At 55.3% G+C, this 24,034-nt stretch overlaps 1 protein-coding gene across 2 annotated transcripts; it reads right to left on the bottom strand.

Annotated features, from left to right (window-relative positions):
• Window positions 1–1,578: 1,578 nt before the first annotated feature.
• LOC102565424 (von Willebrand factor A domain-containing protein 5A) lies at window positions 1,579–23,806 on the bottom strand. Of its 2 annotated transcripts, XM_059731420.1 has the most exons (19): window positions 23,706–23,805; window positions 15,231–15,287; window positions 14,512–14,714; window positions 14,073–14,292; window positions 12,697–12,869; window positions 11,550–11,664; window positions 10,630–10,802; window positions 10,248–10,336; window positions 9,736–9,880; window positions 9,257–9,336; window positions 7,949–8,063; window positions 7,520–7,684; window positions 7,035–7,138; window positions 5,076–5,284; window positions 4,106–4,270; window positions 3,865–4,017; window positions 3,230–3,354; window positions 2,310–2,436; window positions 1,579–1,850 (listed from the first exon to the last, which is right to left on the bottom strand). In XM_059731420.1, the coding sequence occupies exons 2-19, from the start codon at window positions 15,268–15,270 to the stop codon at window positions 1,765–1,767; spliced, it is 2,487 nt and encodes an 828-aa protein (XP_059587403.1). In that variant the 5' UTR covers window positions 15,271–15,287; window positions 23,706–23,805; the 3' UTR covers window positions 1,579–1,764. The 2 variants fall into 2 exon arrangements, with proteins under 2 accessions (XP_059587403.1, XP_059587404.1); XM_059731421.1 differs by lacking the exon at window positions 4,106–4,270 and having other exon boundaries at window positions 3,865–4,038; window positions 23,706–23,806.
• Between the last annotated feature and the right edge of the window lie 228 nt (window positions 23,807–24,034).

The following is a 24,034-nucleotide window of genomic DNA, read 5'->3' as shown; positions in this document are numbered from 1 at the left end:
TTTTCTGAGCACTCCAGTTTCCCCTGGCCCTGTGCACCTGAAGTATCAGAGCAGACTGGTCCAGGATCAGTCCAGGCAGAGCCATGTCTGGGTCCCAGGGGGTAGGCGCACTCAGCACTCTTCTGGGAACCTGGTACCTTGTCTTCATGCACAGGACAAAGCTTGAGGAGACTAAACTGCTCCGTGTTAATCCCTGCCCTCTGGTAGGGAGAACTGGCCAATTTGCCATCCTGTCCTTGCCATCGTACCAGGGTGGGGGGTTGGTGACCAACCCCTTGCTGCCTGCACAGGCTAATCTGTTCACTGCCCACAGGTGGAGGGTACCCCCTACAAACCCTCCCTTGCTGCGGTCAGGAACCTGCCACCAAATCAGACCCTCCCTGCTCCTCACCCAGCCCTGGCAGAGGACTGTGAAGGTCCCATCCTGCAGCCAGGGGCACCTCCTGACACAGCACCCAGCACCTTTTGCTCCCAGTATGTCAGAAACCCCCACTGGGACCAGGAAGTCCTTGAACATCCTGTTGGCACAGGGCGCTCCTGCAACAATCTCCAACCCTCTGCACTGCCCTTACGAGATACCAAAAAGGTGGAAATTCATTATCCCCTGTCCACCCATGTGGAAATTCATTATCCACCATCAAGACCCACGTTTTGATGGGAAAAGTAACATTTTCAGAGCAGTGCATGGCCTGCACTTTGTTTCTTTCTCCAGCCCTCTCTCTTCCTGGGTTTGCCCACATGTACTTTCCTACTGGAAAATGCAAGAGAAATAGAGGCACCTTTCCCCCCACTGCAAATTTAAGACTGCCCAAATATTCAAGTGCTTGAATCAAAATGCTACCAAAATGAGACATATGAGATGCCGAGAGCAGTTAAAACCCTCTCATTTTTGGCTGCTAGCACACAACGCTGCCAGAGCAAGTCCCCTGGCTTCCCTGTGTCACCCTATCCACCTGCCTACCTCCATCCTTTCTCTCGTGCTTCATACAGACTGCCCAGCCCTGGGACAGTTCTGTGTCTGGCCAGCCCCTAGTACCAGTGGCATAGGCCAGGGCTGGGCCTTCTAGATGCTACTAGGGGCTGGTCAAGACTTTTGTAGCCAAAAGAAAATGGGCCGCTCTGAGAAGCATCTACTTTTCAAGGGCAATGCTGTCATTGAAAAACCAAAGCCCTGAGAACTGAGAAATTCTGTTTGGAAATGACAGCAGTGCCTCTGGAAGCTGCAGGTCAGGTGCTGCAGGACACCCGTCTCCCCTCTGGGCTCGGCTTCCAAGCAGGATTACATCTCCCATGATAGACCATGACCATGGCACTGATACAGGAGGCGGCCAGACCATACTGCACCCTGCTCCATTCCCCCTTGTGCTTTTTCCCTGTGCTCCCACATCCAGTTTCCCTAGTTCAGTGCAGCAGCACAGAAGGAACAGGTGGCCATGCTGACTTCACCCCTCCAGGAGCAAAACATGCCGGCTACCATGCTGAAGGAGAGCAGGAGACTGCCCGTGTGCTGTTGACCATTACAGGACACTGAGTTTCCCCTGCCACCCTTGCTCCTGCCAAATCAGATCAGAGACCAGCTTGAAGCAAGGCAGAATTTACTAAGCAGCAGTTTGGCTGGGAGCGGAGCTGGCTGCCAGATCTGTCAAGCAGCTGGCAGCAGATGTTTCTGACTTGGTCTGCTATTGTAGCTGGGGGCGGTGCAGGTCTGTTCCCTTGCAGGTCTTGGAGTCTGGGGGGCGAAGCACAGGGTGGAGAAGCAGAGTCTCAGAGCCCAAAGACAGGGGCAGCCACGGAGCAGCCCAGCAGGGCATTGGCTGCCTCCAGGCACTTGTCCAGCTGGGAGATGGATCCTGCAATGAGAGGGGAGGGTCAGCAGGAGAAGCTAACCCTGGCTTTGGTGTTGGAAAAAGCAGGGCTCAGGACCCTCGTGGTTGTGCTCAAGGGGGTTCTTCCTGTGTGCCCACTATAAGGTGGAAGGGTTGACCTGAGGCCGCTCGGGACTGAAGGCAGAGTACAGGAGGACTGGGAACAAGGCGGGGAGTCCTGGGGGCAGTGTGCCCCTTGGCAGGAGTGCTTAGGGAAGCAGGGCCAGGCCTCAGTGCCCCAGGGGGCAGGGAGCATCAGGACAGGGCCCCCAGGGGAGCTGTACTTATCATTGCGACTGTCAGTTCGGGAGGCCTGACTGTGGGGTAGGCTGGGGAAGGAGGTGGTTGTGGACAAGGGTTGCGGGGGCCTGAGCTGCAGCTTTGGGAGGTCAGAAGGGGTCAGGTGAGAGGACCCTGAGTACCAGAAGTGGGGGGCCCTCTCACCAGCTCGACTGCGCAGCCAGCCCACGGCCTTGATCTCCAGCAGCTCCCACTCCTCGCGCTGCGCTGCACTGCGGCTATGCAGCCAGACCACAGCCAGCACCGTCGCCCAGACCCCGGGCTCCACACCCTGCGGTGAGAAATATGTCCAAGACCAGCACCTGGCCCCCATCTCCCATGTCCCACGTCCCATAGTCAGGTCCTCCCAGTCCTCTGAGCCAGCTCCCATTGGATGTTGAGCTTGATTTCCCCCAGGTCACTCCCAAGGGCCCATTCCCACCCTGGAGCAGAGAACAGATGTCATGAATTGACCGGGATTCATAGATGCTAGGGTCGGAAGGGACCTCAATAGATCATCGAGTCCGACCCCCTGCATAAGCAGGAAAGAGTGCTGGGTCTAGATGACCCCACCTAGATGCATATCCAACCTCCTCTTGAAGACCCCCAGGGTAGGGGAGAGCACCACCTCCCTTGGGAGCCCGTTCCAGAAAATGTGGGATGTGGGTGGGGTTTGGGGTTCAAAGTCTAGGAGACCAGTGTCGAGGGTCACAATACTGGGAGTCCAAGAGCTGGCGCCAAGGGTTACAGTACTGGGTACCAGTCAGAGCCCAAGGTACCACACCAGGGCTTAGACAGGTTCAAGGTCAAAGCAAGGCATGGGTCATACTAGGAGGTCCAAGATGGGGGCAGGCCTGAAAACACTGTTGCTGGGAGAAGGCCCCAGGGAAAGTAGGAGGGTCTCTACAGCTCTCCCATCCAGGGCTTGTGGCCTCTATGGATCCCCCCAGGTGATCCCACTGGGAACCTGGTGAGAGGGCCCAGGTGGGGCTGGGGCTAGCATCTGGTTGACCCAGGGGTCCTGACAACAGGCCCAGTTCACGATGTCCATTTCTTCTTGCCCCAACTCATCCCAGCCTGCTCACCTCACTGGGCATTTTGCCCTTGACATCTGTTTCACTCACTCCAAGCGCAGAAGCCAGGGCAGAGTCAAGGCCCCACGAGCCATTGGCGTTCTGAAGGGAGACCAGCTTTATCAGGGGAGATGCTCCTGGGGAGGTTCAGGGACAAAAGGGGAAGGTTACCCCAGACCAGACAGAGCAGTGCCAAGGGACCTGACTTCTGCATTGGGCACTCAGCTCCCTTTAGTCTGTGAGAAGCCATTGAAATTGGGTCCTCTCAGATAGCAACCGGCACAGACCCATCCCCAATGATATCCCAGGGCACAGACAACCCTTTGACGATACATGTAGGCACATCAAGTCATGGGCAGGAGGCATGTCTGTCATCTGGGGGAGCAGAGTTAAGGTGCTTCAGCATGTGGTTTTCAGCACAGCTTTGACTTTAGATGTTCTGCTGGGGAGGGGGAGGCTTCCCCAGACTTCTTCCCTTAGGCCCCTTGTCTTGTTGGCACAAGGCCTTCCACGCTCCCTCATCTCCCTCAAGCCCACATGCATGTTGGCACCTAGAATCCAACCTCACACAGAGGATGCACTTAACCATGCAAGCTGGGGGCTTCGATATGGAGGTGGTGCTGGGAAGTGGTACTAGGACCCCTTACCTTCCTGTGCCACTGCCTGTGGCATCGTCTGCATCTTGCAGCTTGCCATTTTCATTGTCTCTTGTGGGGTGCCGCAGCTGCGGCGACTCCGGGAAAGGTTCTCAGGGACCATGTTCACTGCCCTTTGGTTTGCGCTATGAATCCTACGGCAGCCTATCATGAAGCACGAGACGCCTGAGATAAGGACACGGAGATGCGGGGGGCTAAGTGCCACAGTTGGGTGAGGGACACCGGTACTCACCTATAGCTTGGGGGATGGGCGCAGGAAAGTAGTTCGCATCTGATTGGAGCATTTCAGTGCTGTCCTGTTGAAAACTGAAGCTCTTTGAGAATGACATTAAGGAGGCTCGTCCGCACAACGGCAGCATTAAGGGAGAGCCTGGTGCCATCATGCAGGAGACTGGAGCTATGGTCACAAGTGGAAGATTTCATAGATTTCATAGACATTAGGGCTGGAAGGGACCTCGGAAGATCATCGAGTCCAGCCCCCTGTCCAAAGGGCAGGATTCAGGTGGGGTCATAGGATCCCAGAAAGATAAATGGGTGGGGTAGATGGCGGGGTAGATGGGGGTAGAGCCAGAAGGACAGAGGCTATCCGAGTATGGAGCATTTCCCTTCCCTTTGAGGAAGACAGGGTCAGGCCCGCCTGACTTGCGGGCTCTTCCGCAGGGACAAGGTGCCATCAGGCCCTTGGGATCTCAAGGGCAGGCTGGGCCCTTCTCTGGGGGTAAGGACATCTATCCAGGCCTGTGCCCAGCTGGGCTGGGGAGCTCATGACAGTGCTGCCTGCCTCAGCCAGCCCTGTGTCCGTCTGGGCCTGCTCTTCTCAGCCTGGGGGAAACACAGACACCTTTTCTCACTTGGACTGGGCAGGCTGGGAACTGGGCTCACAGTGACTTCCCTCCATTTCTTGCTGCCGCTGCCCCCTGCTCTCAGCCCATCTACAGAAAGGCAATTGGGCTGCAGCAATCAGGACATCCCCTCCCCGTGGGATGGGGGGATAGGAGTGGGGTAGGCTGATCCCAGGTGCAGCCCAGGAGCTCTGGTAAAAGTATGGCAGACACAGGGACATTTAATGAGCATCATGAAGTCCTCTATTCCCATGCTGGGTTTGGCCCCTTCTCCACACCAGGATCCGGTCTACGGTGCTGAGGTTTCCCATTACACTGGGACTAGCCCTCCCTCAAGCCCTGGGATCTTCTCCCAGTTACCTGCCAGTGGGATGGGGCATCTTCTCAGGGGTCCCTGTACCGGCCGCCCCTGTCTGGTGTCAACCCCAACGTAGGCTGTGAGGGAGCACACCACTCCTGAGCTCAAACTTGCTTCTAGTGCCCGGTGACGGCTCTCCTCTGAGCCAGATGGTAGCCCTGGCTCCAGCTCCTGCAGCAGGGCCTTGGCTGCCAGGCGGTGAATGGGCAACCTGTGCCAGGGAGAATGAGAGACAGAGAGACAGAGGCTGAGCCCTGGACACTGGGGTTCTGCTTTGCTGCAGGCAGGGAAGTCAGGAGTCTTGGATCCTATCCCCAGCTCAGTCCAACCCCCTGCCTGAGGCAGGATCATCCCTGTCTAAACCAACCTGTACAAATCCACTGTCCAACCTATTACTAGAGCTATCGCACAACTACAAGGCGTAGCACGCTAACCTGCCGCACATAAAGCAGAGGAACCATGGTGGGCAGTGAGAACAGGAAACGAACAGCAGCCTGGATCTCAAACATCAGGTGAGATTTCAATCTCCCAGACGAGGGCAACGTCCAACCGCTGCCTAGCATGGAAATATGAACGCCCTTTCCTAAACAGCAGCCTTTCCAGAGGAGAGCCTGAGAAAGGCTGACCTACACAGGCTCCCATGGGCTACCAGGAAGGCACGGTCTGGGGAAGGATCCAAGGCAGACCGCCTCTGGGAAGAAAAGGAGCCTGAGACTTGTTGCCCGCCGATGCCATCCACCGGAGACACAGGGGCACTGCAGGGAGGCTCACTGGGGGTGGCCTGGCAGACTTGTGCTCTCCGGATAGCTTATCGAGTTAGTCCCTCTTAATACCAGCTGGGAAACTCAGTTGCCCTGACCCTGACTGCAGCTCCTGGGTCCCTGCTCTGGGGAAGACCCATCCAGGCCCGAGCGAGCCTCTCTGAGTTCAGCAAACAGGTCCTGGGACAAGACAAAGCTCCACCAGGAAATGTTTGAGCTGCTCTTTCCCCTGTGAGCACCAGATCAAGGGGACCAAACCCCACCGTCTCATTGTGAGGCCTGAGAGCACCCGGGGCCCCCAGGCCCCACTCATAGAAGTGAGGGCTGGGGGACACGAGACTCACTGAAGCACCCACAGCCCTGGAGGAGCTGCCGATGCTGGGGCTACGGGCTGACCCTGGCCTGCTCTTCCCCAGGACTACCAGGATGCAGAATTGGAGGTGGGGAGATCTCGCTGTCTTTCTCCTTCTGGCCTGCGGTGCACTGGACTGGGGGCTCCCAAGCCCCGGTCCACCTCCAGGAGGGTTGGATTAGCACTGCTGGGAGACACCTTCACAGCATTTAAGGTCATATCTGCCCTTTCTGTACCAGACATCTCGAGTGGCAGAGACCAAGCTCCTGGGAGCACCCTCACATCACTGTGCTTGCACCCCAGCAGTGTAGGGAACCGGGACAGCTAATGGTGCTACTTGCTGGCTCATCAACAGGGTTTCCTAGCCCAAGGCTGCGTGGCTGTACCAGCTGGGGACATCTTATCTCTACACTGGGCTGGTGAACTGTCACAGATGTGGCCTGAGGTGAAGTAAGAAGCCCGTGGGGTGACAATGCCCATGTTCTGATGCGGGACATCCGGTCCCAGGTAACAGCTGCCCTCGCAAACGGGCCAGTGAGCAAGCTGGCTCTGCTAGCCCAGGGCAATGGGGTCTGCTGATGAGATGCCATCTGGGTAGTTACCGTTGCACCTACACAGCCAGTAAATTTGCCTCCTCAGATTTCATCTTCTAAGTGTAAGGGGTACCCAGGCCGATTCAGAAGCTTGCCCCCCTCTTTGGGGTCAAGTGCAAGGGTTGGGAGTCTGGACTCCCAGGTTCTGTCTCTGAACCGGTGTGAAACCTTGTGCCCAGCAGTTTGGCAGGTGGAGGCGGGGGAGCTGGTGGAGCACTAGATGGAGGAGAAGGGGCTGGAGGGGCCGTGCCTCACCTGTCTCCTTCCTGCGGCTGCAGGGGAAACTGCACCGTGTCCTTGAAGGTCTCATCTTTAATGGTATACTGCAGCGTGACACTTCCCACAGAGGACTCTGGGGCCTGTGGAGAAAGGGTCAGAGCTGGCAAGCAAGAAAGAGGGAGCCCTGCCCCTGCCAGCCTCAAGATAAAGAATACGGGTTGTGAGGGGAAATCATGCCAGCTGTGCAGCTGACCACAGTCTCCACCTGAGCAGCAGCTGACTTCTATCAGCTATGGATTTGCCTATAGCCATGTCCCCAAGTTGGGGACCTAAGAATCGCTTATGCACCCTCGTGGAAATCATTCAGGGGAATGAGCAGCATACTGGAGGGATGGGGATAGGAGCCATCGTCAGCCATTATCAGGGGCTGGGGTGATCCTGCCAGCTAGAAGACAGGCCCAGCTTAGTCCGAACCCTGGAGCCGGGGTGTCTCAGGAAGTGGGGGGGGGTCTTGCTCTCACCTGTGGCTGTCCACGGAGCTGGGAATAGACGAGGAGGCGCTGTCCCTGGAAGATCACCTTTGGGTCTGGCCTCAATGGTACTGCCTCCATCCCAGGGGGCAGCTCCCAGCTCAGAGAGATCCCGGTAACTGCTGGCTGTAGGGCCCACTTCAGAGACCGTAGGACCTGGCAGGGGACAGTGTAGAGTCACATGGAAGCGGGGCAGGGCAGGGCACCTGGCTCCTCTCCCCATTTCTGCCAGGGGAATAAGGTCTTGTGGGTTACTGCAGAGGGAATGGGAAGAGGGCTCTGGGGGGCTTTCTCCCCAGCCCTTTGAAGGAAGTGGGGCACAGTGTGTCAGGGCAAGGAGGTAGGAACCCGGACTCCTGAGTACTCTCCCTGACTCCGGGAGGCGAGTCAAATTGAGGCCTAGCCTCTTGGGGTCTGTACCTTGGCGGCCATGCGGTCCTGGCCAGTGATGAACTCAGCGACGCCCCCGCCTGCCTTGGCGATGCCTTTGATCAGAGCTGTGGAAGCCCCTTGTCCAATGCCAAACGAAAAGCACCTGTGGTGAACAGGGGGCAGAGGACAGGGTTAGGGGAGGGGGCAAAAGTAGAGCCGCAAGGGTGGAGAACAGGACAGTTGTGAGGGCAGGTATGGATAACAAGTTGGGAAGGTTTGTAACATCTTGCAGGACTGCATTTTCTGCTTGCTCTTCTTGCTGCCACCTGGCTGGGAAGCGGGTCAACTTCCCAGTCCGAGGGCAATTGGAGGGGGTTCACGGGGCAAAACAAATGTACTGTCAGGCCGTTCCCCCACAAAGGACAGCCCGGCAGGGCCCTGGCTGCTTGGGTTTGGCCCAGGGATTATGGCAAGGCCTTGACATTCCCCATGGGGTCTGGGGATACACACCCCAGGAAACAGAGAATGGAAAGCAGAGGGGAAGCTCTGGGATTGACAGGGACCTGCAGAGTATGGGACATGCTGGGACGGAGAAAAGCACAGCTGTAGGGGCCAGCACTTTAGGCGAATCCTGAGAAGACAAGTGAGAAAGCTAAGACTTTTCAGCAAAGGCCGCTTTGGTAGTAGAAGGACCTGCTCGGTAATCCTGGGAAGTGGGGGCCAGGCAGAGAAGGCTTTGAACCCCCAGGTCTTCCTGGGAGCAGGCAGCTGACACCTCAGGCCATGGGGGCTCTGAAGCAATTCTGGCTAGGTCACATCCACCAGGCCCCGGGGGGCCCTTGAAAAGCAGTCCAATGCTCTGGCAAGCTCCCTAGGGAAGTCTGAGGATTTGGGTGATTTGGTAGAGGGGTTGATGTTGCTTATGCGAATGTCTGATGTATGCAGAATTGTTTGGATCCACATAAGAGGGGGCTTGGAAATCTTTGGGACTGACCAATGGCATCCAGGGCTAACAACCCACCGTGCTTTGGACAGGTGGGTTAGCGAGTCGGAGCCAAGTAGATAATAAACCCGGCTGAACTCTTGTCAGCGAACCAGGTTTGGTAATTCGTTGTGTACGTCACACTGGCGACAACAGCAGCACAGCCAGCACCCTGGCAAAGTGTGTACACTGCTCAAGAGGAAACCCGGGGGAACAACAGCTTTGTTGAAAGCTACACCCAAGGCCTGTCAGATAAATGGGGGAGTCCCCAGGGACAGCAAGGATGAGGACCAATGACTCAGGCAACCCCACAAATCCATGACAGAAGTGGGGCAGAACCAGGGCTGAGGGGGCAGGCAGGAGGGGGCTGTTACCTGTGCGACCTGTGATGACGCTGGACTTCAGCGATGACCTTCTGTGTGTTGCCCACCTCCCCATCAGTGAAAACAAAGATCTGGGGGAGAGCACATAAACTCTCAGAGCTGGAGACCCCAGCCCACCTCCTTTCAAGAGACCTCCCATGCACTGGGGACCCCGAAATCTTGAACCTGAACTGCCAACTCTAATCCCTCTCCCCCCACACCTGCCTTGAGCCCCTGGCCTACTTTCAGACCCTGACACCACCCCAGGGGGCTCCTCCCTGCCTCATGTTCCTCCCAGTGTCCCCAGTAAGCCCTTCCCCTACCCCCTACACTTGCAGTACAGCCGTGGTATGGGTACCGGGGACTGGGCATTGCAGTTTCTTCCCAAGGGCATGTACAGAGAGCCCTCCCTGGCGCTACCTTTCCTGGGGTTCCCATACGGCTGGCCCATTTCTGAGCCCCCCACACTGTCCTGCTGATGCCCCTGGTACCTGGCGAGGGTGCCCATCCCGGCAAGGGCTGCCATAAATGGCTTGTAGTGGCCGCAGGATCTCAGTGCCTCCCAGATCTGCCTGGAAGGACTGGACGCGCTTCAGGGAGTCAGCCATGGTGCGCTGGGTGTACTCCACACTCTGTCTGTAGGAGGTGCTGGGAATTACTGACAGGGACAGTTGCTGTTCATAATTCGCCTAAGAGACCTGGCCCCAACCATGCCCCACAGCCTCCCTGGCCTCCCTTCCCCAAAGACATCACCTCAACCCTATCACACAGATGCCCCCAGAGCCCAAACCCAACTGGACCACAGAGAGACACCTCCCACGTCTCCTGCCTCTTGCGTAGCCTTGGACATAGCTTCTCTCTTCCTCCCTACCTTCCGGGCCATTTCCCCCCTTGGACACAACCCCCTTTCCCATTAATCCCAGCCAGGCTCGCGGAGGCGCCTGCCCACCCCCGACTCCCTTCCCCAGTGCAAGGGTATCTCCTCCCTCCTCCACTTTCTCACGGGTAAAAGGACTCGAAGTTCGATCCAAAGCTGTAGATGTTGAAGTAACAGCCCAAGGGCAAACTCTTCAAAAGCAGGACCAGGGTATCCTGGGGACAGAAGGAAGGCAGAGACAGACAAGGCAGAGTCACACAGGCAGGCGCAGGTCCAGGTCCAACCCACAGACCTGGGGCCTGTCAACCAGAAAACCTTCCCAGGTCATGCCCATGGGGCCATCTACCACAGTATCCTTCCCTGTATCCTTCCCAGGTGGCACAATACCCCTGCACCCTGGGGTCAGACCCTAGGGTCCCAGCCAGCCCAGCCATGCAACTCAGATATGCCTCCCCCGCTCCTTGCCTTATCCCCCTTGAAGGCTGGGTGGGACGGGGGAGGGAAGTACCTTGGCACTGTCGATGCGCAGTGGGTGGCCGGTGCTGCTATCCATGGGACAACCCATGCTGCCAGAGCGATCAAGCAGGAAGATGAACTCCCCGGCCTGGCTCTGGCCCAGCGCTGCCTCAGGGATGTTGGGCAGCAAGGTCACCATTGCAACGGGGTCACCCATCAGGGTGCCTACATGATGGGCATGCTCAGTGAGAATGGGGAGCGAGACCCCTGCGGCCAGCCCAGCCCCTGTACTCCTCTTCCCTGCACAGCACCACATTCAACAGGGGCCCCCGTCAACAGTGTCTGCCCTCTCCAACAGCTCCGTTTGTCCCCATCTCAGCGGCCTGGAGCAACCCCCTGACCAAGTCCTGCTGGGAACAGAGGCTTGCTGGGGTCTGGGAGGGAGCTGCTCTGTGGGGATGGGGGCGTCACAGGGTCCTCTCAGGATGGGCCAGCAGGTCCCTGCGCTCTAAACTGCTCCAGGGTGGGAAGTGGCTCCAGGCCTTGGAAGCTGTCCCAGGTCATGCCCATCCAGAAGCTTGCATGCATGGAGAAGGGGATGTGGGTGCCTGGCTCCCTTGGGCTTTGTGGCAGTTGCAGTCAAAGCAGGAAAGGGGGATGGAGGGAACCTAGGCCCTGGAGACACCTGCAACCGTCTCCTACCACAGCCCTTTGCCCCAAGCACAGAAGCCCTTCCTGCCTGAGGTGTGGGGCATGGCTATGGTGCATGTGAGGGATCAGGTCTGGATGGGGCACCAGACCTGTCCAGCTGAAGGGCAGCACAGGCCCCACATGGGCTTCTCCCAAAAGCCCCCTGAGCCGCGCCTGGTGTGGAGGGAGCTGGGACTGACCCCCCTCCCCAGGGCCAATCTCTGCAAGCCAGCCAGAGCCAAGGTGCCTCTCCCAGCACCCCTCCCTCCCCTGCCAACTCACCTGCCTGTGCAGAAGGCATCCTGGGCTCCAGCATGGCACTGGGCTTGTGAGCCCTGGCATAGTAGACCAGCAGCTCCACATCCCGGTCGTGCGGGGCAGACTGGGCCAGTGACACCTGGCAGGGAGGGACGCCCTCTCTCAATCTGCTGCCCAGGGCGGAGGCCAGAGCCTGGTGTAGCACTTGCTTCCTTCGGGCCCGGCTGGGAAGCAACACTGGGGCACTGGCAGGGCGGGGAGTCTGGTATGCAGGGTCTTTGGGGGTGGCCCTCCTTCTCTGAGGGGACCCTGCTCAAAGGAGGATTGCTAAGGTGTCCTGGTGGACCCAGCTACCCCACTTTGAACAGACCCTATTCTGTGTGGGGCAGGCTGAAGCCTCTTGCTTGGGTGGTGGTGGTGGTGGGGGTGATAACTCACTAATGCCTAGAGCATCTGACCCAAAAATGGACCCCAGTGCTCCACTGTGCATCTCCAAGCAGACTGGGGTCTCCACAGGGATTCCACAGCACTACAAATTATTGGGGAAACTTTGCTCAGCCTCAGCGGGTGCCCCTACTCCCAAGCCCAAGCACCTCACTCTGGCTGGGTCCAGAGCTGGCCTATTCCTGCGGCTCTTCTGCTGCCAACAAAAAGGTTGCCGTTTTCCTAGGACACTTTCCTGGCCCCGCTCCCAAGGGCCAATCTCTGGAACCCAGTCAGAGCCAGGCAGCCTCTGTCCTGCTGACTGCTTTTTATTCTTTGCAGACAATCGCACCCCTCCCCAGCTCTACCCTCCCACTTTCTCACAAGCAGGGTAGTACGGCACTGCAACAGGGCACCCAGAGAGGTGGTGGAGTCTCCACTGCTGGAGTTTTTGAAGACCTGGTCGGACAAAGCCTTGGCTGGGATGGTCTAGTTGGGGCTGGTCCTGCTTTGAGCAGGGAGTTGGGCTAGATGTGACCTCCTGAGGTCTCTTCCAACCCTCATTTTCTAGGATTTCCTGTGACATCAGTGCAGAGGAAAGCCCTAAAACCTACACCAAACTCTTTTTGGATGAAAACATGGGAAAAAAACCCCAAACAAGCTGCTCCACTCCCGACCCCATCCAATCCAGCCTTGTGAGGGTGGGGGAGCTGGCTGTGTTCTGGGTGCAAGGGCAGTCCTCCCTTACCTGGGCAGCAGTCTGGTCCTGCGCTGTGTAGTTCAAGGGGGTGAGGCTGCAGTTGGAGTGGACACGGGCAATACCGTGGGGTGACTGCAGGCTGACGCTCAGGCTCAGGGTATAGGGCAGTTCTCCCTTGGCCACATATGAGACACCTGCGGTGACATTCTCCTCTTCCCATCCTGCAGGAAAGCAGAGGGCCAAGATGAGGGACCGGGGGAGGGATCTGGGGTCACATACTTTGGGAGACTTCTAGGCTTTGCAGGGATGGGCTCACGGTCGGGGTACAGGTGTGTTATGCACTGGGACAAGTGGCAGGGTTTTTTGAAAGGCTTGTAGTGTGCAAGGCGTTTGGGGTGTCTTGTAGTGGGACGTTGAGCAGGGGCTCTGTGGTCAGCTGAGAAGGTACAGGTGATTACTGGCGAGCCAGGGAGGTGGCAAAGGCATCCATTTTTGCTTTCTTTTTATGAATACTAGGACTTGGTTTGCTTGTTCAATCTGTGCTGCACCTTGCTGGCACTGGAGGGGCTCAGCTTCTCTGCTGGCTTTCAGAGAACAAGGCTTAACCGAATGCTACTTCTGCCCACCTGGGCCAGCACCAGTTAGGCCGCGAACCTCTGACCAGATTCAAACCAGGAGAGGGCCCTGGATACATGGAAAGAGGCCCCAGGAGCCAGGACCCAAGCAGGTGGCCATGGGGCCAGAGGGACTGTGGGGACAGGCTGGCATTTAAGGTGATATTCTGGCTGGAAAGTCTCCCCCAGAATACCTTCCTGTTCACAGCTGCTGGCAGCACTATGCAGGTGCAACACTTGGCCATGTTTGCTGGTGTCCGTGCCCTCACCACAAGAAGATGTGTTGGGAGGATGCACCAGGTGTGAGAGGAGTGTGGCTAGGTCTCCATGGCCCCCGGCTACATTTGCTGAGACCTCGTCTCTCTCTAGGAGACTGCACTGGCATGAACTTGGCCGTCATGTGCAGACAGGACAACCTCTGCCAATGTTCATGGGTCCCTGAGGGCGTGGGAAGTTTGGGGATCACTTCCTCATGTTGGGGAGAGGTGGTAAGCATCACGTGAAATGCAAGCTGTGGTGTCTGGTCCAGCCAGGACTGCATGGTGTGCGGGACTGGATTCAACACAGAAAGCAGAGTGTGGTGCACATGGTGAGGGGAGGGGTCCACAGGAGACAGTCAGCATGGGATGTGTGGAAGGGCCCCTCTGGGCATGTGTTAGGCAAGGCCCCTCACCCCAGGGCACATAACAGGGAGGCTACAGTGGTCATTCCTCAGGGGGCGTGTGACAGAGGGATATCCCCTGCCGCAGGATGCTTAGCGAGAGGGTTATCACCCGCAGCAAGGTGCATGGTGGTGGGGGTGTAACTCACCCTGTGGTGCGTAGCGGGGATGCAACACAGCTGGCAAGACAAAGCGCGTGGCCCCGTCAGCCTCAAGGGGCAGCTCCTGGACGTAACGCAGTGACAGCACTGCCTCTTCCCCTGGGGGCAGGTTCCCGAGGGAGCAGCTGAACACGTCCCCCCCAGACATCTGCTCCAGCAGGAATGAGCTCTGGCCACTGGCCAGCGCATCCTCGTATGTCTCCTGGGCCTGCAGGGGACAGCTGGGTCAGGGGCTGGGACGTGCTGAACTCCTTTCCCTCAAAAACCTCTGTCCCAGCCCAGCCCAGCCTGCCCCCAAGAAGCTCCCTGGCCAGGGAGGCCACGCGCTCGCTGCACTTCCCCACCACCCCAGGCCACATGCTGCATTCCTCCACCCTTCCATCCCTGCCTCTGCCCCTGCTCTGGGACCCTCTTTCCTTGACGTCACCTCCTTCTTGTCTTGGATCTGGGCCTTGATGATGGTGTCTTGGATGCGGGCCTGGAAGGCATAGACAGCCGAGTCGGCATCCATGGGGAAGGTGAAGATAGCCTCCACAGGGTCCGATTCCTCATTCTTGTACAGCAGCTCGGAGCTCACGTCGGCCACGAAGCTCTGGATGCACACGTCCACCGCAACACGGCGCAGCGGCACTGGAGCCAGGGAGAGGCTTTGTCAGCTACAAGGCCTCCTGCCCTTGACCTCCACGGACACTGCATGCTCACATTAGCAGCGGGGACCCAGGCCTCATGTCTCCCGATTGACACTGTGGGGAGGAACCCACTTGGACATCAAGCCCCCTTGGCTACTGGGGACGCGGGGCACGCTAGCCACAGGCCCTCTAGCCACATAGGACTCAAGCGTGCTGGGGGGGAGGCTACCTTAGCCCTGGAGCTTTCCACCTTATAGGGGGAGCTATATATCAACTATGGCAATTCCACCCATGGACCCCACTAAGGTGTCCCAAAAGTTGCAGCGGCCTCAGGACTGACTTGACCCCACTGGACCGCAGGTGGAGGGGCCAGGTGAGCAACCGGAGTTCCCCATCCTAAGGGGCACTGGGCAGAGGGGCTTTATCCTCCATGGGCTCTCTCATCATGCCAGCTGCTTCCAGGACACAGCTGTGCCCAGCCTGCTCATGGCACCCACCCCACCTGGCCCCAGCTCACCTGGCTTGTTGCTACTTGTCAGGAGGCCGCAGGTCACCATCTTGGCTCTGGAAGTGCCTGTTTGGGGTAGAGCACACAAGGAAGGATACAAGGTTCCCATGCACTTTGATGGGCACTGAAGCTCTTCCCCACCCCGGGCCCGGCCAGCGCTACGGCAGGACGTCCCAAAAGCTTCCAGGGCTTGGGCTCTGTGACCAGCATTGCTAGGCCCTGACGGCGCCTCTCAGTCCAGCCAATGCTTGCTGCGAGACCCCGACCATGCCATTAAGGGGCCCCAGAGAGAGGGCAGGACTGGCCTGGAAGAACTGCAGCATGGCTCTGCCTGAGGGCAGCCACGTCTTGCCACAAGCTTGCTGAGCAGAGCAAAAGCATCAATGCCAGGGTTTCCCAACCTGGGGAGCTCAGGGAAAGGATGTGGGGAGCCATCATGAGCTGGGGGAGAAGCTGCAGGAGAGAGACCGGGGCCCCCCGAAAAATTTGCTGAGCCCAGAAAACGCTCAGAAGCGGAGGTTGGAAAATGCAGACAGGTATTTTATTGTCAGGGTGACATTCATGCATTTCTTTTGCTTGCTCTACAGGTCAGAGAAAGAGGGATTTCTTGTGGTTAACCACTTCATTGAAAAGGGAGCAGTTTGGGGCCACAAGGTGATCTGAATACTTTCTGTGTTTTGGGGGTGAAATAAAAATGAAATGGGGCATCCCCTCCCCCCACCAGTTTTTTGTGCAAACACCAACAAGGTTTCATTTCTGGTTTTGTATTTGCCCTTTTGTCACCCACTGCAAGAGCCTCACCCTGCTCCTGATATAAAGAGAAGCTCTTGTTCCGATCTTTCTGTTTAGTTTCAGTTTTGCAAAACCCAGGAGGGCTTACACAAGCAAACAGGATAGCAATTCTGCTAGCTGGCTGGCCCGGTCCAGTGGCTCTTTTAGAGGAACAGGAGACTGGTCTAGGACAGACTCTTCTCTTCTCCCTCCACAACAGCACAGGAACTATTGCTTCCAGAAAATCCCCAGAGGCATGGTGCCCAAGCACTAGGTCAAAAGCCAGGCCACACAAATGCTAGTTATCATATGTACTGTGACTCATAGCCCTCGGGTAGCGTAACCAGCTTATGTTTGAACCTGCTCCCAGCCACACCAAGGGGAGAGGAGCCTGTTTCTCGGGCTGCTGTGCCAGGAGGGTGAGAGAAGCAGACACCTGCGCAGAAGAGCAGTGGTGGTCTGCTGGTTTTACATCAGACCATCGCTCCCCCTTTTCACTGGAAGGCTGAGTTTGCTTTGGGTGAGCGGAAAGGGGTCTCTTTTGCAGTCACACCTCCAATCCTAATGCCCGGGGGGTTTCTCGGGGTACCCAGTCCCGGTGCAGGGTGTCACAGAATCACAGAAGTGGCGTCGGAAGGGACCTTGCAGATCTTCAGGTCTGACCCCCGGTGGATCCAGTGACCGTGGGCACAGCCCCCGGCCTTGCCCTTACCTCTGGTCTCAACACAGCCAGTGGTGCCTGCACAGGCATCGCTCGACACAGGCTGTTCAGAGACCCCCTGAGAGGGGGAGTGGACAGGGATAATGAAGGGGACAGAGACAACTGGACCGGGAGACAGCAACGATGACAGCAGCAGTTTCAGCAGCAGCAGAAACAACAGTGACAGTGAATGAACTGCAAATGTAAACCCCCAAATTAGGGGGAGACTGCGATTGGGTTAGGGAAAGGACTGCAGACATGTGCGTGCAGGAGCCTTACTTGTAACGGTCACGGGGGTTTTAAGTGTGCTTTAAGGTGTAGAAAGAAAAGCTTATGCCAGATGCTGCATATACATTACCGATATATAAATAACTGACATCTATCTATCTGATATATATATATCCAATATATATATATATATATATATATATATATATATATATATGTCTAACTGATATAGATAAATAACTGATTGATATCTGTATATATATATATATATATATATATTGTCGCAGGGCACCTCAGTGCTCTCTCTGCTCCTAGAGAGGAGAAACTGCCAGGGAGAGAGAGGGAGCCCTGGCAGGACATAACGAGCCCAGCTGAGGGTTGCCAGGGTAAGGAGCACAGCTGCGGGGTGCCGGGGCAGCTAAGGAGAGCCAGCTGCCTGTAGGAGGCAGGGCCTGGCCCTTATAAAGCCCAGGGTTGAGGCCAGGCTGGCAGTCCCCTGCCAGCAGCCAGAGGGGCAGGAGCTTCTGCAGTTAGGATGCAGAGAGAAGCCTAACAGCAAGAACTGCTGTGATATGGAGCAATGTTGTTATAGCCATAGGGCGTGGGTTGAGTTATAGCCAGGAGGCTTGAGTTTGTTTGGTTGTGAGACTATACTGGTGGTTTGGGTGAGGCTATAGGGGTTGGAGGAGGCTTCATAGGGGGTGGGTCCCTAGCGCCAGTGAGGGTGCAGTATTCTCAGGGGGAACCCCAGTGGTGTGGGAACCCCGGTGCCAGTCAGGGTGCAATTTGTGGGGTGCGTAGACCCCAGCCCCAGAGAGGGGCGGCTTTGAGAAGCCCCAGCGCAGGCATGACGAGCCCCAGAGAGGGGGCAGTGTTATTAGGAAGCCCAGTGCGGGCACGGTGAGCCTCTGAAGAAGGGCTAGTGCTGCGACAAACCCCGGAGCAGGGTGGAGTGCTGCGGTTGCTCCGGCGAGAGGGGGTAGTGGCATGGTGAGCCCTGGGAGAAGGGGGCAGCAGCGCGGTGGGCCCGAGAGTCAGGGGGCGTTGCCGAGAAGTCCCGCAGAGACTCCAGACGGGGGACGGTATTTTAGAAGCCCAAGTCTGGGCGACATTGTGGGGAAAGCCCCGGGGGGGGGCACTCTTGTAAAGGCCCCAGACAGGGGGTGACACTATAGAGGAGGCCCCAGAGAGGGGCAACATTACAGGGAGGCCCCAAGTGGGCTCGGAGAGCGCAAGAGAGGGCAGCACAACAGAGGAGGCCCCGGAGAGCGGGCGAGAGTGTAAGGTTCGACCTAGAAACTACTATGCAAAGCCTAAGCAAAAGTGAATGTTGTGTGTCGAATGCCCATCTGCAATGATAAGGAGCAGACAGTCTTAGATACAGGAAGCTTGAAAACAAAAAACAGAATCAGAGGTACTGGAACAAAGAGCTCATTAAAATACTAAAAATCACACCCCGAGGCGGGGAAGACATATGCTAATGAAACATATATGTATGTTAATGAGCTACATAGCTAAAACACAGGTATAGAGACATGCTCAGTAAAGAACTCCTTGCGTCACTCCTTTATAACCAATTAGCAAACAAGGATGCTTATGAAGATTCAACCTCTGGTATATAAGGGGCGCAGTATTGCATATGTGCTGTGCTTGTAGAGTGAAATTATTCCGCTTGCACCTTTTATTGCTAGCAATAAATCTTTTTTATACTTTCACCCCTGGTATCTTTATTGGCCTTTGCATACTGGGCACGAACCCAGACTTGAGCTGGGGCCTAACAGTTTTTGGCGACCCAGATGGGACTGCCGTAGATAAGCTTTGCCCGGACTAACTGACGACCAGCTGATCTGCTTTTCCTTATCAAATGTCGGGCGCGCCCCGGGATTTCTTTTCCCGGTGAGACTTTTGTTTCAGGAGGAGCTGGATCGCTGAGGCGGCAGTAGCCTAACGGTGCAACGCCATAGAGTGAAAGTATCAGTAACAGGCACCTGGGCGAGAGGGTAGAAAGGGCATAAGGCCTACCGTCAGTACGTTTGCCTGGGATTATTTCTGTAAGTATTCTGTCTGGCCCGAGTCCAAGACCAGTGATTTTTTTTTTTTCCCTTGTGAGGACAAGGACTAAGAACAGATCCCTGGATCCCGGGTAAGTCGGACGGTCAGAACCGGGAAGGCAGCCCTGAGATGGGTACTATTAACAGTAAGGTTAGGAAATGTACCCCCCTCTCTTGTGTATTGGGACATTGGGCAGAGTTTGGTGAGGATGCTATGACTAAGAAGAAAGCTAAATTCTTCTGTGAAACTGCGTGGCCACGCTATCAGCTAGATGATAAAGAATATTGGCCTCGGGAGGGAAGTATTAATTATAATACCATCTTACAATTGATTTTGTTCTGCCAGCAGAATGGTTAATGGGAGGAATTGTTGTATGCGCAAGCGTTTATGTCTCTTTGTAGAGATAAAAAAGTTTTGGAGGAATGTGGATTGGGGGAGGGAGTTGGGATCTGTGAGATGGCTGTGGCTCGACCAACTGCAAATCCTGTCCTGGACTGTCTGGAGCCGGAGGGGGGGCCCCCCCCCCCCCCCCCCGCTCTGCTGCCTTTACCTTATTCTCTTCCTCTTCCCCCTCCTCCTCCTGATTCATCTGATTCCTCGTTGGCATCTGCTCTTCCTGCTTCTTCCCCCCCCCCCCCCCCCCGAGGCAGAAGTTGTAAATATTCCCCGACCCAGGGATCTGGAACAGCACTGACCATGGCCGTCAGGTGCCTGGCAATCTCCAGACTCCCCGACTTCTCCTGATATAAGCCCGGGAGGAGGGTGGAGAGTACAGTTCGAAGCAGACTCCGGGGTTAAGGGAAAACATCACAGGGAATCTGATTCTGGCCGTGGGAAGGGAAATGGGGTATTTCCCCTAAGAGAACAAGTGGTACCCGGGCCTCTCGAAGATGACGGTGAGCCAACCTACCGTCGAACCTTTGTGCACGTTCCTTTCAATACCTCAGATTTGTATAATTGGAAGAACAATAACCCCAGCTTGAGAGAGAATCCTGAAAAGGTACGAAACCAGTTTAAAACCATTTTCAAAACCCATAACTCAACTTGGGCAGATGTTCAGTCTCTTTTAGATAGCCTGTTGACACCAGAAGAAAGGAGAATGGTAGTGAACAAAGCTCGTGAGTACGTGGAAAAGGAAAGTACCGCAGGGCACCTGCAAGGAAATAGAGACGATCATGTCCCCATCCAGGAGCAGATTGGAAACCAGACCAAGATATGACCTCCATCCGTGCCTATCGAGAATATATCCTCCGAGGATTGAGAGATGCTGTGAAAAAACCTCAAAATCTCAGTAAGGTGTATGAGATTCGACAGGAGACTAATGAGACCCCGAGCGCTTTTTTGGAAAGAATTTACAATACTTTCAGACAATACGCTCGTGAGGATCTGGAGGATGCATCGAACGCTCGCATGGTAAATATGATCTTTATGGGTCAGAGTGCACCAGACATTAGAAAGAAGTTGCAGAAGGCAGACGGAGCAACAGGTATGCCTATTTCCCAACTAGTAGACATTGCTTACCAAGTATTTACTAACCGAGAAAGTGTTCAGGAAAAGAAACAGGACAAGAAAGAGGAGAGAAAGATGAAAATGCAGGCAGCCCTAGTGGCAGCTGCAATCACGAGAAAACCTAGAGATGAGGGATCCTGGAGACAGCGGCAGAGACGGGGTCCATTAGAGAAAGATCAATGTTCCTTTTGCAAACGAAAAGGACATTGGAAGCGGGAATGCCCTTATCGAAAAGTTGGGGACGGTGAAAAGAAAAAAGAGGAGAGCAGTGGATTGTTCGCTTTTGGAAGGGATTCAGATTGAAGGGGACCGGAGGCCCGGGAGGGAAAGATAACCCAGATCCCAGTGTCCCCTGACGAGCCTCTGGTTAAAATGCAACTAGGGGACAGAGATGAAATGGTAGATTTTCTCGTCGATACAGGTGCTGCCCATTCTGTCTTAACTCAAACCTGAAACCTTTAAGTAAAAAGACTGTGCTGGTGGTAGGGGTTACAGGGAAGGCAGTAACACGACCCTTCCTACAGCCAATGACCGGTAATCTTGGGCAGGCCGAAGTTACCCATCAATTCTTGTACATGCCAAACTGCCCCGAGAGACCTCCTCTGTAAACTGCAAGCTACGCTGTCGTTCCAGGATGGGCAAATGTTTTTAACAGTGCCTCCTGAAAAGGGGTGGCATTTACAGGCTTGCCTTCTCGGCCTTCTCCAAGAGGAGAGTACACCGGATATTCCTCAACCCCTGCTCGATGCTGTTGTTCCACGGGTATGGGCAGGTCACCGACCCGGGAAGGCTAAAAATGCTGACCCTGTGAAGATTCAACTTTTGCCAGGGGCCCAGCCTCCATGTGTGAAACAATATCCAATGCGGATGGAAGCCAGGAAAGGACTGAAGCCGTTAGTTGAACGGTTCCTGGCGTATGGCCTTCTCCGTGAATGTACATCAGCTTTTAACACACCCATCTTGCCTGTGAAGAAGCCTAAGAGTAATGAATATCGTTTCGTCCAAGACTTGAGAGCTGTAAATAAAGTGGTTGTGAGTATATACCCGGCCGTGCCTAATCCGCACACCTTGCTATCTGCTTTGAACCCAGATCATAACTGGTTTACGGTTATTGATTTAAAAGATGCTTTCTTCTGTAATAAGACCAGTCAAATATCCTATGTATACACACATACCATCCTTCCTCGAGGATGGTTTCTGGCCTGTGGGAGAATGTTATATTCATACCTTCCAGCGAATGCTACTGGGGGACCATGCACCATTGCCTGGGTAACTGCAGCTCTTCCAAGGAAGTCTGACCTAATGCACACTGAACAAACCCCTCTTGGTGGGAGGTTTAAACGAGCATACACTACTCTCACTGCTGATTGTGACGAGAATGATTCCCCTGGACTATTATCTAAGGCAGAATACATAGCATTAGCTGCATCTATGGTGGGGGTTCCGGGTCTTGCTGTAAGTAATAGCAGAAATCTTAATGCAGTGGCCTGTGTTTTAGCAAAAGGACTAAATGCTACATCTCGAGCGCTCTCAGCCTTGAATGCTGAACAAAAACAACTAAGGGACGCTGTCTTAGAGAATAGAGCCGCTATTGATTATCTCTTGTTGCGACACAATCTGGGGTGTGAAACCTTAAAAGAAATGTGCTGCTTCAACCTCACTGATAATTCTGTGCTAACTGAAGACAAAATTGGTGCCTTACAACGATTGACACAGACGTTGAAAGAATCATCTGTCTTAGACTTTTCCTGGTTAACTTCCTGGCTTCCCAATTTTGGATGGTTGAAACAGTTATTTTGTATGGTTGTTCTGTTTTGTTTTATAGGGATTATGGTTTGTTTCTGTATCCACTGTATACCGGTTTGTATCGCATCTATCTTCAGGCCTAAGGTAAATCAAATGATTTTGCAAACACAGAAAGCTGAGAATACTAGATTTGTGTTAAGTCAAATTGAATGGAGCAATCATAACTAATAATAATTACGAATGCTGCAGAGGAGGGAAATGTAAGGTTTGACCTAGAAACTACTATGCAAAGCCTAAGCAAAAGTGAATGTTATGTGCCGAATGCCCATCTGCAATGATAAGGAGCAGACAGTCTTAGATACAGGAAGCTTGAAAACAAAAACAGAATCAGAGTTACTGGAACAAAGAGCTCATTAAAATACTAAAAATCACACCCCTAGGCGGGGAAGATATATGCTAATGAAACATATATGTATGTTAATGAGCTACATAGCTAAAACACAGGTATAGAGACATGCTCAGTAAAGAACTCCTTGCATCACTCCTTTATAGCCAATTAACAAACAAGGATGCTTATGAAGATTCAAACTCTTGTATATAAGGGGCTCAGTATTGCATATGTGCTGTGCTTGTAGAGTGAAATTATTCTGCTTGCACCTTTCATTGCTAGCAATAAATCTTTTTTATACTTTCACCCCTGGTATCTTTATTGGCCTTTGCATACTGGGCACGAACCCAGACTTGAGCTGGGGCCTAACAAGAGTACGTAGAGGAGGCCCGAGAGACGGGCAGTATATATAGAGAGAGACATACCAGCGTCTATCCCATCAGCGAGGCTTGGGGCGTGGTATTAGGGGTTGGTAGGAGCCACGCGTAGCCCATAAGGCTGGGGTGCCTGGGCAGCACCCATCATACCGGGAGACCCCCAGGGGGGTTGGGAACACGGGGACAGAGGTCCCAGCTAACCGTGCCCGGGCAGTCGTAAGGCAGCCTCCCAACTGTATCTAACCATCAAAGACGGGGCGGGCGAGAATTTGAGGGTGCCCTTGGGCCGAGTTGGCACGGTGAGGGGGCCGTAGGGAGATCACGGCCCTCCTGAAGGACCCTGTCCTGACATATATACATCAGTTGTTAATTATCAATATTAATCAGTTATATAGACAGAGCAACACACACACACACGGGATAGATCCATCAGTTGTAGATCTATCAGAGTTACATAGCTATAGATATCAAACAGACGCACAGATCTAGCTCTGCCCGTGCATGTGTGTGTGTGTAAAACGGCGGCGCTGGGTGCTGGGGAGCTCAGTGCGCAGCAAGGGAGAAAGTGAAACCAGACAGGGGGAGGTGGGGAGGGGATCCAAGGGCTCAGCAGCGCACGAACAGCCAGGAGAGGGGAAGCCCCTACGCGGTGCCCCAACACGCCGCAGCCCCGGACAGGGCAGGGCAGGACCCCGACCCCCGCGCCCCGCTACCTGGTGCCGGCTCCGCAGCAGCTGCGACGCGGAGGCCGGTGCGGGCCCTCCTGGCTCCGGGCAGGCCCCGCCCCAGTAGGCGGGGCCGCGCTGCCAGCTGCCCCCCGGCTGTGTCCGGGCGCGAGAGCCAGCCCCTGCGGCCCGGCTCGGAGCAAGGTGCAGCCGGGGGCAGCCGGGCTCCACGTGCACAGGAGAGCTCAGGGGCGCGGAGCCCCCGCGACACACGGGACCCCTTGGCAGAGCTGCAAAGCACGACCCCGGCGGGGGTCTCCGCTTCTCGGGGGTCTCGTGATGGGCAGCCGAGGGATTGGTTTTCGCAGCCGCCCCCC

The sequence above is a fragment of the Alligator mississippiensis genome, chromosome 7, assembly GCF_030867095.1.
Source record: "Alligator mississippiensis isolate rAllMis1 chromosome 7, rAllMis1, whole genome shotgun sequence".
Classification (NCBI taxonomy): domain Eukaryota; kingdom Metazoa; phylum Chordata; order Crocodylia; family Alligatoridae; genus Alligator; species Alligator mississippiensis.
The sequence above is the reverse complement of the archived record's forward strand: the minus strand, read 5'-3'. Positions and strand labels throughout refer to the sequence as shown.

Bases quoted from the DNA above. Each gene is read 5' to 3' on its own strand.
- LOC102565424 (XM_059731420.1), bottom strand. From the start codon at position 15,270: ATGGTGACCTGCGGCCTCCTGACAAGTAGCAACAAGCCAG. The intron at 10,803-11,549 runs GTGAGTTGGCAG...CCCATCATGTAG, and splicing joins GATGCCTTCTGCACAGGCAG to GCACCCTGATGGGTGACCCC. The intron at 4,018-4,105 runs GTGAGTACCGGT...GCTTCATGATAG, and splicing joins GCCCATCCCCCAAGCTATAG to GCTGCCGTAGGATTCATAGC.